This window comes from Phoenix dactylifera, chromosome 6, assembly GCF_009389715.1.
Source record: "Phoenix dactylifera cultivar Barhee BC4 chromosome 6, palm_55x_up_171113_PBpolish2nd_filt_p, whole genome shotgun sequence".
Lineage (NCBI taxonomy): Eukaryota > Viridiplantae > Streptophyta > Magnoliopsida > Arecales > Arecaceae > Phoenix > Phoenix dactylifera.
In genome coordinates this window covers 2,694,076-2,712,652 of record NC_052397.1, presented here as the reverse complement: position 1 = coordinate 2,712,652, position 18,577 = coordinate 2,694,076, and the positions used below count along the sequence as shown (strand labels likewise).

The 18,577-nt window shown below is 36.6% G+C and overlaps 2 protein-coding genes across 5 annotated transcripts; one reads left to right on the top strand and one right to left on the bottom strand.

Moving 5' to 3' along the window:
- Positions 1-1,621: 1,621 nt before the first annotated feature.
- On the top strand, positions 1,622-7,664 carry LOC103713170 (protein OPI10 homolog). Of its 4 annotated transcripts, none has more exons than XM_039127108.1 (3): positions 1,622-1,983; positions 2,064-2,558; positions 6,853-7,173. In XM_039127108.1, exons 1-2 carry the CDS (start codon positions 1,881-1,883, stop codon positions 2,537-2,539), a joined length of 579 nt encoding a protein of 192 aa, XP_038983036.1. In that variant the 5' UTR covers positions 1,622-1,880; the 3' UTR covers positions 2,540-2,558; positions 6,853-7,173. The 4 variants fall into 4 exon arrangements, with proteins under 4 accessions (XP_038983036.1, XP_008798230.1, XP_008798236.1 ...); XM_008800008.4 differs by lacking the exon at positions 6,853-7,173 and adding an exon at positions 7,361-7,664 and having other exon boundaries at positions 1,623-1,983; XM_008800014.4 differs by lacking the exon at positions 6,853-7,173 and adding an exon at positions 2,987-5,994 and having other exon boundaries at positions 1,623-1,983.
- Positions 7,665-8,918: 1,254 nt separating this feature from the next.
- On the bottom strand, positions 8,919-17,806 carry LOC103713191 (65-kDa microtubule-associated protein 6). The gene is made up of 12 exons (XM_008800023.4): positions 17,275-17,806; positions 16,405-16,608; positions 12,871-13,128; positions 11,262-11,477; positions 10,991-11,146; positions 10,753-10,912; positions 10,518-10,669; positions 10,221-10,308; positions 10,064-10,137; positions 9,882-9,956; positions 9,429-9,789; positions 8,919-9,272 (listed from the first exon to the last, which is right to left on the bottom strand). Exons 1-11 carry the CDS (start codon positions 17,341-17,343, stop codon positions 9,445-9,447), a joined length of 1,797 nt encoding a protein of 598 aa, XP_008798245.2. The 5' UTR covers positions 17,344-17,806; the 3' UTR covers positions 8,919-9,272; positions 9,429-9,444.
- Positions 17,807-18,577: the final 771 nt, after the last annotated feature.

Genomic DNA, 18,577 nt, shown 5'->3' with positions numbered 1-18,577 from the left:
AAAAAGAGAAGAAAAATGGTTTTTTTATGTGAATAAAATTCTCACGTGTCATGAGAAAGAAAAATTTATGCGGAATATGAAAAAACGAATTTCCACCAATTAAAAATTGGAGGTAATTTTTTTTTCAAAGATACTTTTAAGCTTTTAAATAGAATGGAATAAGATTTTTTTTTATTAAGAACATAACAGATATTTTTTACAATTTTTTCTAAAAAAATAAATGATCAATTAAACATAAACCACTTTAAAATATACTATTTTCTCATAATCAACCAAACATATAAAAAATACTTTTTCAAACATCATATACTCAGATATTAGCTTTTCAAAAAATATATTTTAGTGAAAAAAAATTCTTTGTGTGAATCAAATAAGTTCTTAAACATAATGCATCGGGACTTCTCAAATTGCACTAATGATGCTTGTTAACTTATTTGAACTTTGGTTTGTTGTTGGTCGTTTTCACTTATTTATGTTTCAAAAATTCATAGGGCTTAAGGTTGTAAGTTATTGGTTATTTACTTCGTGAGAGGAGAGGAGTTCTTTCTGAAATTGGTTTTCAGTAATCTGCATTATTAGATGATGCTACATACATTCACTTAGGAACTTTACACATAGTTGCGTCATTTTCTAGATATTGCCAGCGTATGAATAGATTAAATTGAAACATAGTATCCATTGAAATGGCTAATTTTATTTTCATTTGATGCACAAGTAAAAAATCTCAAAAATATATGATTTTTCATTCCTAGTCGTTTTCTTTATCTTGGATTATTATTGACAAATGACAATACTGATTTCCATTTTGAAAGATCCTTCATTATTTTTGGTGGGGAGGTTTTGAAATCAAACGCCGTGCATTTATATATATATATATATATATGTATATATGTATATATATATATATGTATATATGTATATATATGTATATATGTATATATGTATATATATATATATATATGTATATATATGCTAAAAAAAACTGGTTATCCATCCTTTGGTTCCTAAAACATTTCCCCTTTCTTATTTGAATCATTTTGGAGTGCGAATCCTCTATAACCAAGATGTAGAATAGGATTTATACCCTCCTTTACACCACCATGCTTAACAACTAAAAATTCTTTTTAATATTTGGCGGTCCATTTCCAAAAATATTTGGATAATAATATTTGGATGTCCCTTGGTTACTTTATCTTTAAAAAACTTTCTATAGTCAAAAATATGCTATAGATTTTTATCACTATGCAATTTGGGCCAGAATTAAGTACACAAAATTGTTAATTTTAAATAAAAAAATCTTCTCTAAGTTTTAATTGGCCTCCGATGGACAAGATAAGAAAAAAATAATTGTAAAACGCCCAACTCATGGTACATAGGAGTATTCAAAAAAAAAAAAAAAAATTCAATCCCATTCAACTTAATTTTCACAATTTTATGATCATTATAAAGTTGAATATCTGACACACAAAAAAAAAAATCGGTACAGCGGACGATCATCACTTAAAAAACGCTCTGGCTCCGGAATCAATCTTTATATCATATTAATATAAGAATTAACAAATAAATTACTGAAAAAGGGTAATTTAGTTTTTAGCATAAATTTTTGGTTGAAGCCTTGAATCCTCTCCGCTGCACCAAACATCCCCTCTCTCTCATATTCATCTTCCATGAATCTCATCCATCTTCCAGAACCCTCCAAACATTACTAGAACCTTCGATCCCTTTTCCACCTCTCCTCGAAACCTCCGTAATTTAAACCCCCGCCTCAGTTTGTTCATCCCGTTCTCCGTTGCTCCCTCCCTTCAATCCATCCCACATCGGAAACAAACAAGCGAACGAAAGCAGAATTAAGAGGGAGAAGAAAACCAAGAACGAAAAAAATGTTTGGAGTAGTCTTCCCTGACCGCAGCTACCCCATGGACCCCTCATCCTTCGCCCAGATCGACCCCCTCCATTGGCTCCTCGATATGAAAACCTTCGTCGGTAATCTCACCTCCGCCCTTTTCTTCCCTCCTTCTTCTTGCTCTAAGCTCCCCTGCTTCTTAATTGAACGTGCTCCGCAGGCGAAGCGTACCACGAGGTCAAGGAGCTCTGTATCTTCCTCCTAAACGCCGGCGTTCTTCCGCCGGAGAAGGCCCTCGCCGTCTATTGCCAGGCCCCCGGCCGCCCCTTCGTCTTCTGCGGGGCCGTCCACGCCGCCCGCCCCTCCGCCGTCCTCTCCCTCCCCTGGCCCGACCCCGCCGGCGACGCCGCTGCGGGGCCCCTCCAGGTGGTCGTCCCCGAGGCGGCGTCGGCCAAGATCGGGGTCTCGGTGGAGGACCTCGCGGCGCTGCCGCCGGTGCTCGACGCCGGGGCCGAGCGGCGGGTGGAGCGCCTCGCGCTCCGGGTCGGGGAGAACCTGTTCAATTTTATGCAGTCCTTCTGTGGCGTCGATGGGAGCCGGCTGGTGGTGCCGATGGATATTTTGGACCGGTGGTTCAAGAAATTCCAGGAGAAGGCCAAGAAGGACCCCAGTTATCTCAAGGGTTTCGCATTGTGAGGGCACTAAGGGTGGAAAGGTAAGACCTTTCTGGATTCTGAGTGTATATTTGTGTGTTCTTTTGAAGAATTTTTAGGAGAAAGGAGTTTTTCTTGTTTTTCTCCTTCTTTTCGAATGAAGTTTTGTGCTCGTTAGAAGGCAATTTCTTCCATCTTCTAGTTATTAGAAATGTTAACCATGCTGAAATTTTTCTTCCATGTTCATTAAGATTGGATGAATTTGATGGGAATATATATTTTTATGGCTAAAAAGTTCGATTTGAAATTATTACCTTTTCTTTTGAGAAGTATAAAAATGGTACAAAGCAGAGGATTTCATTTCTTTCACTGATAAAGGCGATTATACTTGCATCTTTGATTATTGGTATGATGGCTGCTTAGCTGTAACAGAAGAGATTGAGATCGGCTCTCATCGAGATTCAATAAAAAATGATCGATCTTATTTCAGATTTCGCCATGAGAATGTAAGAGAGTTCGTTGCCAGGACAAGCAGCATGTTTTGAGCTTGGATACTCGGATAGGTAGGATGGGGTATTGGAGTGGAGACTTCTTTCTGCTGATGAGAGTTCTCATTTTCTAAAACATAGCAGTGGTGTTTTGGAAGCTTGTGATCAAAGGACATGAGGAAAAATGTCATCATCTTACAAGAACTCTGCTACTAAGAGGCCAATCCAACAAAAACTTTGATAGGGAAATCTTGAAACAGTCTGGGGGGATCGTATTCAATTCTGTGGGTGTATCAAGGGGATACTCCTTGCCTGTGTCTTGGAGGACGAATATTCAGCCACTAATTTTGCACTGGTTATATGATTTTCTTTTGCCACTTGGATAATTGATGGTGTTTTCAAGGCGAGGCCAAACTCTACTGCTAATGCTTTCTCTTGACTTCCTGTTCTCCAACCATTTGCTACTAAATAGCTAGCCAAGAAATAGCGGGCATGGAGACCGGATACCGAGTGTTTGTGTGTAGATCAAAATGGAGGTTGCAGGGACACATGAGCACCCAATCCTTGGAGTTTACGTGATATATTAGAGAGAAGTGGATGTTGATGATGTATGTAGACATGCATAGCTACATACAATGTGTCCTATGTATTTAGGTATGTGTCTAATAGTCATAGACACATGTAGCTATGTAAATATGTGTCTATGTATCTAAATAACTTTATAGTAGTAGGCATGTGCAATGCATATGCTATGAAGCATGGACAGCTGTGATATTCATTCTATTTAATTAAGGAACCTGATTTATTCATTTCCAGTTTTCATTACTGCATTTCTCTTGTTTCTAGTAGGAGCTAGTACTAAACCAGGGAAAATGTATGTATATTAAGGATAGGGGTAACTAGAATTTTGGAAATAAATAAAATCAAAGACTTATTTCGCCACCTACATTAGGCCTTCAATCTTATAATTGCAACTTAAAAGAAAAAGGCAACTTTTGGAGATTTGTTTATATATCTAATATGGTAAAAGCATATGATCATGATTGGGATCAAGTTGTAAGTCGTAAAAGGGGCTAGATCAGATCAGATTGGATCCTGAATCGGATAGTTGATTGCAAGACCTTTTTCTGATTTTTTTTGGAAGTCTCTAAGTATAAAAGGAATGTGAAAAATGAAATACAAGTCAACTATAAAGTGGATAAATGGAGAATAAAAAGCATGCGCACAATAAGTCTAGTTTTCTCCAATTTACGCCCATACGTAGTATTTCTAATGAAACAAATGTTCTGATTGGTTATTCAATGATGTTTATATATATCTGTCAATTTAATTATCCTTTTATGTAGAATGCTTTGGAATAAACAAGGATAAGACTTCAACATATGGCTGTTAAAATACGAAATCTTGCATCTTATTTTTAGCTCTATAAACTCCAATAACAGACTTGCTAGTTTTACTATTCAATATTTTTTAGTGATAAAAATTTTACTATTTGAGAATTATTAGTGATAAGTAATTTAAGGACCATACAGTCAAAGAAATTATAGCAAATGACATATACATGATTGTGTGTATATATATATATATATATATATATATATATATATATATATGTATATTTATATATATAACATAATAAAATTAGATCATATAATCCAAGAAAATGTGATCCTAAACTTCTCATGATCCAAGGAGGGGATCTAGATTGCTTAAGTTGATCCAGATCGTAAGATTCAGACTATGAATTGTGATAATTTAACAATAATGATCATGAAAATTGGAATTTTCTTCTATATGCAGTGAAAAGAATAAGTTATAATAGAAAGTCGGATTTGGTGGTTCTATATTTTTTAGTCAATCTTCTTTTAAATATATTCAATGAGCCTCAATGTTTGTTTAAGGGGGTTACACCTAGGAATCCCTATTTTCCTATCCTTTTATGATTTTAAAGTTCTCAGCAAAACAAAGTTCATGATTACAAAAGCTAACATTGTTACAACATCATATTCAGGATTTTGGATAAAGCCATCATCCGCTTTGATATACTCACAGCATTTCATTACTTCGAGGGTTTCTTATTTATAGTTCGTAGGATGGGCTTGATTTTGCAACCTTTTCAATTAGTCTATTAATGAACCCGAATGGTGTTGAACCATCCATTGTTCAGGTGAACTCTGACAAAGTGGAAACACCATATTCTATTGCTTTTTTTTCCTTTTTTGGCGGTAAAAGTGGTTGATAATGTGATATCTTGAGGTGACAGTGAATGTATTGAAAATCTGAAGAAATGTCGGTTGGCAAATTAGCTTTTCTACCTCTAACAGAATCTCATATATCATTTTTAGTCAGTATTTTCGGTCAGCCTGTATAGGCTCTAAGGAAGCTGGTGTACTTAAGAGCATCTTTTGACACTTGAGGAGAACTCTAGATGTAGGAATGCTTTATTAAAGATATGTACATCTTCAAATTGAGGAATTTTCTTATGCGAAGTTGCAAACTGTATCGGGTCTAAAGTTGATCTGTGATAAGGCATTTGATATTCTGCATGTATAGGAGGTAATCTGGGTACTTGAGATTGCATGAAACTGTTGGAGTGAGGTCAGTACAGATACATACATACATACATACATAATATGTATATAGAGACCCCATCTGATATGGCTGAAATGCTTTGATGAAGATGAAGATCATGGTTGAAGGAATACTGTACTTTCACTGTAATGACTACATTTTCAGACAATTCTATGTTTAGTGAGATACAAGGAAGCTTATCTGATTAGATTGCTGCTTAGGGAGATGACTGAAAGAAAATAGCTGGAAGAAATCAGCTCACTGACTTGCTGTTCCAGGTCTGCAAGCTTCCATATTCATGGTCTAGTTTTAAAGGGAGCTCTGAAGGATGGATCATGCTTACATCAAGTTATGTAACTTGGTCTCAGAAACTAGATCTTGGACCTATTTAAGAGGTGTAATTAAGTATAATTAACTAGTTGATGAAGGAATTTGTCTATTTCTTCCTCTTCTTTCTTTCTTCCTTCTTTTCTGTGCTGATAGTTTTCAGCTTTTTTTGGCTTTGAGCAACCCTCCGATCAGCAAATTTGTGGACAGCCAGTATGCAGTGGACCAATTGTAGCATTTAAAGATTGTACAATCCGATGTGTTCTGGCCTAGCCATTTTGGGTCAAACAAAGCTTAGGAAATGTATCAATAGCGAGAAAATGACAGAAACATGATTGATATGGTTTTCTTTCTTGTAATGACGGTCAGAGAAAGCTGCCATCTGGAGGTCATGTATTTTTATTGAAAGATCTAACACTAGGGGAACAAAGGTTTGATATGATTGATGATATTGTTCAACATACAAGTAAATTGACTATGCTCATGCTCATCTACTATGATTTTTCTGAAAATGAAAAGCTAACTTTGATATTAGTTTGATCCACTTAAATGTGTTTTTGACTGTGGGCAATCCTGATTATCCATTCATTGTGTAAACCTATTTTCTTGTGGATGGAAGTGTCCAGTCAGAGCCACTCTTTGTTAATTCAGGCAGATGTTATGGCTGATAGCGTTCTTAGAAGAATGTAATCAGGGTTTGCTTCCTTATTTGTGCACAAAAAAGAAAAACCCACACCAAGGTTGTGTTCAGTGTTCAGTCACTTATTATGAATACCAAAAAAAAGTTTGCAGGTAGTCATGAGTTACTATAGCAGAGCATTATTTTAAAATGCGTTTTAGAATTTTTAGAATCTTACATTTGTTATATTGTTTCAGAAAAATATATAAATTGAATGTCATATTTTCTACATCATGAGAATGGCTTAAAGGGAGTGTTTTTTTTGTGTGTGTAATAATGTTTCACTTGAAGCTGATACCGAGGGATGCTATGGCTATTCTGATGCCAGTTTCAATACTGACTATTGGAGATTAGTTTAGTTGTGTATATTCATCTACTCCGGGACATGCCGTTTGGCGTATTGATCATGCATGAAGAATGGTTGACTCAAGTTAAAAGCGACGACCATCTACATTTATTCATTACTATACTGAGAATTATCTAAGATGGTTATGATAGGTTGTAAACTCAAAATTTAGTAGTTTGATATCTAAATGATACTATGGTCGGACTTTTATATTCTATTTCAGCGCAATCAGTTTAAATACTGGAGGTTTTCTCAAAAAAAAAAAAGAAGAGTCAAATCTAGATGTTTGAATATATTTTCTTTTTCCCCTTTTCGGGTAGGGAGGGTGAGACCCACCAAATTTATATATTGAAAGTTTCTTGATTTCCACCGAGGGATTATTTTTTGTCACCATTTGTTCATGTTAACTGATGAGTACTAAATATGTACATTCGATTTCTTGAACTAATGAAGCTTGCAGCTACTGAGAGCCTGTGACTACATGATGACCAGCTTATATAGATTTGTTGGAAAAGAATCTCAGATGATGTTGAACGTGGCTTCAAATTTAAATTTGTGCCTTTGCAGAACAGAAATTGTGAACCTGATCCTAAGATCGGTACTACATTTGTTTGGCTGTGAAACGAGATTGATTCAAGCTGAACTATGATCCTAACGCAAGCTGCTCGGTTCATTTAACAGCCCCAGTTATTAGTGGTGTGTGCATGTTAAATTTGTTTTCTTAAATAATGTTCATGCAGTTATCCCTCCTGCTTTATGATCATGGATTATGCTTGCCTTATTGTGGATCTGATCAAAGCCAAAAGACCTGGTGGATCAATAAAATAACTTTTACCCCACTGGGAATATGAACAGGTCAAGCTTGAATTCGTCTTTTTTAGCTGATTCGAATATGGATCAGGAACTGCGAATTCTTGTCTTTCTTACCTGATTCAAACCTCCATCAGGCTTGAATCATATCAAAAGCCAAACAGTACTGGCCCTTGAATCGTTCATTCTGAACACTTTTAAGTTCTCGCTGATGGATTTTTTGAGGAGTCCGCTAGAGATTGAGGTGCAGGTTAATCTTTCTTGCAGTGAAAATTCTATCCCCGCGCTTAGCTATTTGAAACTGAATTTCGACGAAAGTATATCTGATGGTGTGGACAGTGCAGGTATGGGATTTGTGATTAGGAGTCATGACTCGCGACTGATTATGGTAGGGTGCAACATGTGGTCAATCTGATGGCTATGGGCGCAGAGCTCGGGACAACATGAAAATGTATTACCAATGCGACATGAGTGTTAGGAGCAGAGTACATTTTGGTGGAAGGAGATTCATCTTGGGGGGGGCGGGGTCAAGGAGGAAGGACAACCCTTTGTTACATGATATCTGGCAGATGACAGTTACATGATATCTGGCAGATGACAGACAGTTGTAGAGCATGTTATGAAGGCGAACAGGACGGAAGACTAGGTTGTCTTCTTTGTTGCGCAGCACTCTGACGAGGTTCTTTGGACACATCAAGAGAAGTTCCCCAATTACTTGGGCATTTCTTATCTTTGGATTCTATTGGCTGCTAGAATAGTGTAAACAACCATAGTAACCACAAAAAAAAAAAAAAAAAAAACTCAAAATCTTTTCCAACCCCAGATTTCTGCCTGCGTGGTAAATCATTGGCCGGTCACAGTTAAAACTTTCAATTGAGATAACCGTGAGAAATGTTTCGTACCCCAATTTTAATTTGCATGAGATGATCAGGAACCTCAAATTCAAAAAGAATAATACAAATATTTTCGCTCACAGCTGTCAAGCAAAGCAAAACAAAACAATCAAACAAGTCATTGCAGAGAATGCAGCACAATTAAAATCAGGCGAAAAACAAGCAATATTTAAAAACTGCTGCAACTACATAGCATAAAATATAGATAAAAAGATAAAAACCATAATTATGTTAATCAAAATTTTGTTGCATTAGGTTAAAACTAGTTTCGCTTTGATGTCAGTTCTTGAGAATCATGCAAGACCACATAACCATTTGAAACTTCAGCAATTCAGGGCACAGAGAAATCAATTCATCCGAACACTACTCACGTACATGAAGACTTGCATCCAAACAGTGACATTTTAACCGTGGTGATTCTCAGCAAAGCACTAATCAAATTTAGTTTGAAATAAGCCTACAACACTTCAAAGTTAGTGCCTATATATACACTCTAATTGTTATACTTCGTCGAATGCTACCTCAAATCGCATCTAGACTATCCATAGTTTCCTAATCCAAAGCCTAAGCAGAGATACACATCAACACACTAGTATACATCCACTCGTACAAGTGCTGCTTTGGTGCTTCACCAACTCCAGTTTGCTCTGATATGATTCTATCTGCAGAAAAAGAGTTCCATTTTGATGTAAGTGGTATCTGTGAAATCTTAGTTGACCAATACTACAAACATACACATAAGCACCTTTTGCTAACAAGTAATGTGGTAAAAGAAATAAATGCTAAGTAAAATAATAGCTAGTTACAAAGAGTAATACCAATTTAAATGTGGCATTAACCCAGACGTGGTGACCCTGGTTCTGAACCACTGATTGATGCAAATGAAGATGTAGCATCCTCTTTAGATATAGCAACAAAGTTCAAAGGTGCAGTTGACAACCGTCTCATCTCCTTGAAATACCCATTGTGCTGGCCAGAATACGATCGTGGTGTGAGGAGCCCAGGAGTTGCACTGCCAACAGAAAATCGCAGTGATGTGGGAGTCATAAAGCCATTTCCATTTCCATTTGCATGATACCCATTTATTTTCCTGTTAAAACTGTTGCTCCTTCTTGGACTAGGTTTGGATGCATACACTACTTCCTTTTCAGTAAGTAAATTTTGTAACTTCTTCTGATCCTGCAACATGAAAGGCAAATGCGTAACCATTTAACAACTTTGCAGAAGATATGCGCAGGACAAAGAATATTGAAACTTCAATTAGCAGCTACCCGATATCGTCTTTTTTCCTCTTCCCTTTGTTGTCTAGTAAGCTTGTACTCTTCCAGAATAGAAATCAAACGAACCTTGACCAATTAACAGTACAATAATTCATCATGATAAAAAGAAATTAAATAAGCTGATAGACTATTCATATATTGAAAGTAAAGAGAGAAAAGGAAACTCATCTCACCCCATCATATAGAAAAGGCATATTTTGTTCATCCTCCCAGGCAAATGTTCTGCTTATTAGATTGTCGACAATAGCTAAAACCAAGTCTCTAGTCAGACACTATAGATATACTCAAGTAAATTGGTTGGACCACATGGGAATTTGGAGCAATCAATACCTGGGATTTTGCTAATCATCACCCGGGCCTTCTCCGCTCGTTTTAGATTCAAGTGGGCGCCTCTTAGAGCACCGTACCTGTTCTCATCCTGAATCCGAGTAGGTGCCAAAATTTAGACTTGAAGCATGCACAAATTCAGCAAAGAACTAAACATTGACTTTTAAATGATGTTACATAGGAATATGCAAAATTATCTAGGCTTATCAGTTTTAATGTGAAGAAAAAAATATAATCAGTATGCAGTATACTAGATTACATCAAGACATGAATAGAAAATATTCAGGAAAACTATCCCACCTGATTGTATTCTTCTAGCCAACTTTCTTCCTCACAAGCTGCTAGCCATTTTTTTACTCTGTCCATGATTTCTTTTCTTATCATAGATTCTTCTTTTGCTTTCATGATTTGTGCCTCAACATTTGCCAGAAGTTCAGAAGGATCCACAAGACCTGCATGTTAAAGATTGTTACTTGGCCAAATACATGCCACAATATTCTCTGTACTGTGGAAGCGTCTGGAGCAATAGATGTACCAGAGTCTATCAATGCCATGGACTTCTCTGGTGCGGTGCTCGTATCGAGTTCAATATGTGCGCTTCTACATATATCTTCTAGTTCATATCTCCTCTTAAGAACAAGTTCTTTCATTCTGCTGGATTTTAGTTTTGTCAACCTCGCAACCTCAGCTTCCATCTGCCAAAGTAATAACGATGATCGAACTAGCTGCCTTTAGGTTAAAGATAAAGGATAAAGGGACTTCCATTACCCAACCTGCTTGATTGTCTCAAGTGACAGTATTCCAGAATATGTAACGTTGCTTTCTGATGATCCGAGAATGCTTGTTACTTTTCCAAAGCGTCTCCTCTCTTCCTCAGACGAATCCATCAGATTCCACAGTTCAAAGAGTGATTCCACCGTTTCTCGCAACTACAATACCAAACCAAATGGGTTACAAACATATGACAAGTATTATCCAAGGACAGCACCAAAAGATTTATTCTTTTTTTTTCTTCTTTTGGCTGTACTGCAAAAAGTTGATTACCTTTTGTATTCGTATCTTCTTTTCTGTTTTTAGCTTCAGGATGGCTTGAGATAGACCCTCCAGGGTGTTATCACTGATGTTTGTGGATTGCTCTGAACCAGTCTCATGCAAACTGGGGTGTACTTCATCCACTGTCTTCCTAAAATCCACTCCAAGCACACCACACAAAGAGTGCACTTCATTTACATACTCGAGAACCTTATGAAGGCGATCAGACTGGAAGCAGAAGACCACGTGGTCAGGAATCCTTTTACAAAAGCAACATGTGATTTGCAACAAAAAATGCATTTTAAACTTACAGAAAAAGACTAGGTACTTGAATACAAGCATTTAAAATCTTGGCATGCTTTAGGAAGAAAGAGATTGTTCTCTATGTAGGCTAAGAAAACAAATAGTAACATAACAATTGTATAAGAGCACTTATGATTTAGCATTATCCACCTTAGACTGTTTCTTGGTGCCCTTCTTGTTGCATGCAAAAACAAACTTCCAGCAGAAATACAGGAAGGACCACTAAATTGTACTCATGCAACACAACCTTTAAAGGGGACATGCATGAGGCTGGATGATGAAGCCAAAATTTAAGAAGAAAACAACATGAGGAATCATTTGGCCATAATAAAATCAGTGTCAAGACTAATATTGTAATAACTGGGACCATAAAACCTACCTAGAAGACTCATAATAATTAGTACCTCAATAACAGCTTTGTCTGGGACAAATTTGCCTGGGTACTTGGGATAGATTTGCCCAAAAAATTGCTTGCAACATTTGACTAATTTTTGACCTGCTAAAATGTTCAAAACTGGCCAGGAATTAGAAGTTGTAGACTCAGATGTCTTTCGGTAACCATGGTGACATTTGGGTGAAAACATATGGCCACCATTTTTCTTTTTTCTGGTCCACTATGGAACATAGTTGACTGTGTTCTGGAAACTCATAGGTTTCCAGGATTCTTTCTACAGCATTTACGTGAAAACATGCACGCAAGCACAGTAAACTAATTATGTGTGGATGATACCTCGAATAGTTGCGATAAGGCCCAATGGTTGTGAACTTGTGATTATAGTTATCTGTGGGAAAGGTACAACTATACAAGTAAACTAGCAGTTATTTGTACACTACTACAACTTAAGCTCGTAACATTGCTGTAATGCAAACAAATATATGATAGTGAGGTGTAATTAAATGGGATATAGAACATCAGGACAATCTAATCACACAGTGTCTCATAATTTGTAGATTGTACAAAATGTTTAGCCCCCATGACCCCTTTTTGTGATTTTAACCTTTTTACTGCTGCTGCCATCTCTTTGTAAGTTGCATCATCTGTATATATTTTTGTTTTCTCCTCCAGAAAAGGAGCTTTGCAAATATTAGTTATTTACCATTCAACTATTAGTTATAATGGGCCTATCACAAGCATCTATCTGCTCTTCGGTCAAATTAAGTTGGTTTTCAATGACAGATTAGTGACACTAGGATGCTGCATTCCAATGGTCTAAAGCAACAGCGTTTCCTTAGCAAGCTACAAGGGGTCACATAAAGGAGGATAAATTATAAAGCTGGCAGTTTAAGACCTTATTCTGATGCGAAGCTAGGCAATTACCTTTTCTTTTTGGAGGCTCCGTAGCTGTGTCTGATATTCAGTAAGCTTTGTGATTGACAAATCATGTTCTTCCACAGTAAAGGGATGATTTAGAGCATCAGACCGATGACTATAGCCTGTAATCTCTGCACTGATCTTCTCAATCTGTGATTGCAACTCAGCAAATTGTTTGACCCGTTCCCCCTTCTTTACTTGTAATTCTTCCAAAAGGGGTGTAACTGAAGCGAGCTGCTCCCTTAACGATGTTTGTTTCTCCATCTACATACATAAGTTTATCAAACAGTCAACTGCTGCAATGAGCCATGACATGGAAGTCCCAAAGAAATTAGCATAAGTTAAACATCATTTTCAGTTGCATGGAAGGAAAGGAACTCTTGTTTAATTGGCATAATTTATGCTATTAAATCCATTGAAACTGATAGATGATGCTGAACAGAAAAACATATAAATAATGGGAATTAACTTGTAGTACCTCCAGTGCCAGCCTGGTGCAGAAGAAAGTTGAAAGGTATAACTTAAAAAATAGAATATCAAATTGTTTGTTTTCATAACTAAAAACATCATTTTACTTCTTGCAGTTAGTAATTTATTTCAGAATGTCAAGTACAAAATTATGATCACTACCAAGTAAAACCATAAAAATGTTTATCTCTACTTCATAAGTCAAAGCCTTAAAAAATAATCACAAAAACAAACATATACATAATGCTCCCTTTAGCACATGCATAATCAGGCACACATTTTATAATGCTGTGAGCGAAAAAAGCAGATATTAAAATATTATTGGCATGCAAAATTACATGACTAAGTGGGATTATATAGAAGCTATGGGCAATTCAGCTGACCAAAAATTAAGAAAATCAAACACAATTCAAAAGAGCTATGTGGCTTGCATAAAATTCTAATCTAAAATTCCTGTATAATTTGGAGGAAATCAGAAAACCTCAGCATTATCCTGTTTCCATGCAACATTGCCTGCTGTTACAAAATTTTCTAATCACCCAGATGCTTGATTGGTGAAACAGTTCCCATGCTGTACAATATAGTTTTGAAAATTGGCAGGCCAACGTTTGTGGTCGTGTAAGAGTGCTAAATATCCTTCCAGTTGTTTTCCGTAAACTAAGTCTTATCATCACTTTAGAACCCGGTATCATCATCCAAACTTCCAAAATCAGGCAACTTTGGAAAGTCCAGCATCGCCGTCAAATTCTGGACAGGGTGATTTTTGATGATGCATTCCTCTTCAACCTTCTCTAAAAAGAACTCTGATCCATCAAATGTAACTTTCTAAATCAATCATAAAATGTTTTGAGCAACAAGATTCCATTCCCTTGTGAGTGTGATACTGAGATCTCCATGGACACTAGGAGATTCTCATAAAGACGTTATCTATATCCATGTTCTAAATCCCAGCGGGGCCGGGGGCATCCCTGCATTCCTGTCCTATTTGTATGAGAAAAAGGGGACCGGGATGGGGGTGGGACTTTGAAACCCATTGATGCATGGAAAGAAGAAGAGAGAGGAAACAAAGAAAGTAAGGAAAGAAAAGAAAATAGAAAAAAGGAAAGAAGAAGAAAGAGGAAACAAAGAAAGTAAGGAAAGAAAAAGAAAATAGAAAAAAGGAAAGAAGAAGAAAAAGGAAAGAAAGAAAGGAAAAAAGGGGAAAGAAAAAAATGGAGAAACAATAATGAAAAGAAAGAAAGAAGAAGAAAAAGGAAAGAAAGAAAGGAAAGAAGGGTGAAGAGGAAGATAGGTTGGAAGGAAATAAGAAAGAAGGGAAAGAAAAAAGAAGAAGAAGAGAATAAAAGAAGAAAAAGAAAGGAATGAAGGAAAGAAGGAAGAAGGAAAGAAAAAGAAAAAGAACAAAGAAAGAAATAAATAAATAAAAGAAGGTGAGAGAGATAGAGAACATCTACCTAGATGCTTGACCAGGAGGGCCACTGGACCGGACGAGACAATTGGACGTCCCGTTCCATGGAGAAACTGGGAAAGCCCAGTTCCATGGGATTTAAAACCTTGATCTATATCTGCATATCAGAGTAATGGCCTATTTGTTAGTTGAGATTTTAGTTGTAAATGAGATACTCCTACAACTAGTTCAGATGGAATTAGAATCCATAGTTTCTTTTAGTAAAGCCCTGCCATGGTGCCACCTCATTTCTGTTCACTAAGACATTTATATAATCATGTTTCCATCAATAATGTCATTGGAAGCTATTTAGGGGTCACTCATTTGCACATGTATTTAGAACGTTCCTTCCATTTGTGTTATTGCCAAGTTAAGAACTGATTCTTATGTTATTCTAAAATACTAATTCAGCAATTGATTACAACTTCATGGTGTAGGAATTGGATCTCGACCCATTATAATTATACTGGAAAGAAATGGACAAAGAGTTCTCGAAAATGGGTACAACCTAAGGAGCATGCATAAATGACACATACGTGATTTTATGTGCAGCCAGCACAAAGTGCCGGCAGGTGACATAATTTGCCCAATGATGGATGGCTGCGTAAATAGTAGTAGTCATCATGTTGCTTGTACAGCTCCTTACGTGTTCTCAGCTAATGTCCTCCTGAAGTTACTGAGCCTGGAATATTCATGGCTGGTGAGCAAATATGCTTCATTATCAAGCAGTAAATATCTAATAATGCCTTCCATTTCCAGATTAAGAACATACAGCCTGCAAGCTTTATTGGCATGGATGCATCCACAGAGTGGATGATAATATGTTCTGCACAGACTACTTGCTGGTTTACAGGGATGAACAATTAGGGAAGTGTGCGTAAAGGTGGAGATGATTATGCAAAGAAATGGTGCAGTAGATGTTTTAATAAACAAAATGTATTGTAGGACTCCGTGAGGAAGAGGTCTTGGTTGTTTCAGAGCCTATGGAAAAATATATGCAATTCAAAATTTATTTTGATCAGACACGTATGAACATTGCTAATGAGACAATGCTCTGCACTATAATCTGGAACTGCTATGCTGACTTGCCCAAGACGGGATACGGGGCTCTGAAATTAAGTAGGCATATAATGTGGGATCCACTCACCATGTCATGTTGGGACATGTAATCTTCCACTCTCATTTAGTTTGGCCAATCTGACATGGCCTGTGTACCCACCTGTTTATCCAATCAACGATCAACAGGCCAGCTCATATTGCTGTATCCTGTCTGACCCAGGACAGGTAAGCTTATTCTGTTCTTATTTCCCAGACAGCAGTCTAAATATACAATAGTATCTAAGCTATTATTGACAATACCCTGCAGAAAGATTGCTGAAAGAGTATAACAAAGATTTGTGTAGCCGATCAATTTGGTCAAAACTCAAGATATGTTATTGTAGTCCAAACTGAGACCTTGAAATACATAAATACCTCTTTAATCACCTCCAAATCTCAACTTAGATTGCAATTATTTACTGAAAAGTTGACTGAAAATTAAGTGTTTGATTACATGCACAATATCTAGTAGGAGCACTTGATATTGATCCCATGGACAGGAAGAAGAAATGGATGAGAGAGGCTACCTTCAATTGGAGGCTGTGTTCACCAAGGGAGACAACCAGAGCTGCAAGTTCTGCTTCCTTTGCAACCAATGACTGATGGAGCCGTGCCCTTGAGCTGCTCGCTTCATCGACCTTCCTCGTGTACACTTGCATGCACTCCCTCTCCAACTCCAATAACATGCGGTCTTTCTCATCTTCGCTCACCCCAATCTCTGCCCATATTTGCTGCTCTCCCGCAACCATAAACACATAATTACATTGGTAGTATCAGAAAAACCAGATTTTGTAAACAAGATCTGACACGAGCATCATTACAAAATTTGATCTGATATTCTTAATCCTTGAAATTACTCAAATCATCAAAAAGAAGGATTTCAAAATAAGTCAGAAGAAATCCCCATCTTCAAGAAGACAACTCATGGAAAGATAACGATGCGTTCAAAATTTTCCATTTTTGAACAAGGACAATTAAGAGAGGTATATCCAGGTACCCAATACACAATAGTTAGAAATAGCATCATGAATCTATTCAATTCCTAAGCATTTTCGTCGAATTGTTTTAAAGTTTTTTTTTTTTTCTTTCTGCAACTGAGAGATTGCTAAAAATTAAGAAAAAAATACGCAGTAAAAAGCCAAAAAAAAGAAAAAAAAGAAAGGAATCACGAAAGCGTCCAATTTTGAAAACCCAGAGAAAAGAAGAGAAAAAAGAAGAAAGGAATCAAGAGACCTAAAGCACGAAAAAAGATCCCAAAAGCACGAAAAATGCCCGGAAATTCAACTTTAAGACCACTAAAGAAATCCCATTTCCCGTTCCCCTTAGGCCACGAAATAATAAAAAAAGAAGAAATACAGAAGATATGAGAGAGAGAGAGAGAGAGAGAGAGAGCGGACCTCGAGCTCTCTGAGCAAAGCACCACAGGTGGTCTCCATGCTGATACTGGTTCTCTCCAATCCCCCCATTCCCCTTTCTTCTCCTTCCCCTTTCCACTGGAGAAAGAAAGAGAAGAGGACACGGAGAACAAAAAGAAAAAAAAAGGCCGACTTTCCTCTTCTTCTCGGGCCACGCAAAAGGAAGGAATAGAAAAAACCTAAAAAGAACTAAACAAACGGGGCAATGCTGGTTCTTTTACTTAAAAAATGGATGCATTTCGTCTTCTTTCTCCTCTGGGCCTTCTCTCGTTTCTAGAGAGAAGAAGGAAGAATGAGAAAAACTGATTTGAGTTCCCAAAGAACTGTTTGGATGGAACGATGGAGACTGAGAGAGAAGGGTGCAATTGATGTTGATAAAGTAGGACTAGAGAGAAGGCTTTGAGAGGTTTGAGTTAAGAGCAGCTTCTACTTCTAGGGTTCAGGAGGGAAGTACCCACAGAAGAAGAAACAGGGAAGTACAGGGTTTTGGTAGAGATAGGAGGAAGAGTGAGCAGACTGAGAGAATTTTAAAAATTTTCTTACTATTTTTTTGTTGCCAGGAATAAAAATATCAAATTAAAAATGAGAATAAAAAATAATAAAAAAGAACAGAAGTTGAATAACACTAGTTGTATATTACAACAGAATCAATAAATGTCATTTTTTATATTTATATTTATATTCATATTTTATGGTTTTTATTTCATGTTCTTTTATTATTTATTATTTTGTTTTATTTAATTTCTAATATTTGTCCAATGCGTTTTATATTTTCTATTCAGTACTATTTGATGATTAATATTTCTATTTTTTCTTTAACATGGCATCATTAATGTTATTTCCTAATTTTTATATTTTTTATCAATAGGAATATATAGCAAGAAAAGTTGCAAGCCCAGGGACTCTAGCAGTTGGATGTGATATAACTTTGTATATATTTATCAGTTTGTTAGTTAATTTAGCATGGTGGAAAGAGATCCTGACAAACCAAAAAAAAAAGAGAGATCCTGACAAGAGCTGATGTTGTTGTTAGGGTTTTGAAGAGCTCTTGGATCATTTACTGTGGTGGTACTTCATTAAATAAATAGGTAAATTACCAAATTATATATAGATTGTTTAATTCTATATTCTAATAGTTTGCATCTATAGTTTGGGTCCATTGGGATGCTTTAGCCTGAAGTCAACCATTAGAAATTGAAGGGGACCGCATAATGGGATGTTAGGTGTGTGTATTCTATGTATCTATCTACCTACATTTGGTGTTATAAGGTGTCCTGTAGATTTT

Excerpts from the sequence above, each read along its gene's own strand:
- LOC103713170 (XM_008800008.4), top strand. The coding sequence starts at position 1,881 with ATGTTTGGAGTAGTCTTCCCTGACCGCAGCTACCCCATGGACCCCTCA. Across the intron at positions 1,984-2,063 it reads CGATATGAAAACCTTCGTCG|GCGAAGCGTACCACGAGGTC; the intron begins GTAATCTCACCT and ends CGTGCTCCGCAG.
- LOC103713191 (XM_008800023.4), bottom strand. The coding sequence starts at position 17,343 with ATGGGGGGATTGGAGAGAACCAGTATCAGCATGGAGACCACCTGTGGT. Across the intron at positions 10,670-10,752 it reads CATGGCATTGATAGACTCTG|GTCTTGTGGATCCTTCTGAA; the intron begins GTACATCTATTG and ends TTTAACATGCAG. Across the intron at positions 10,138-10,220 it reads GATGATTAGCAAAATCCCAG|CTATTGTCGACAATCTAATA; the intron begins GTATTGATTGCT and ends ACTTGGTTTTAG.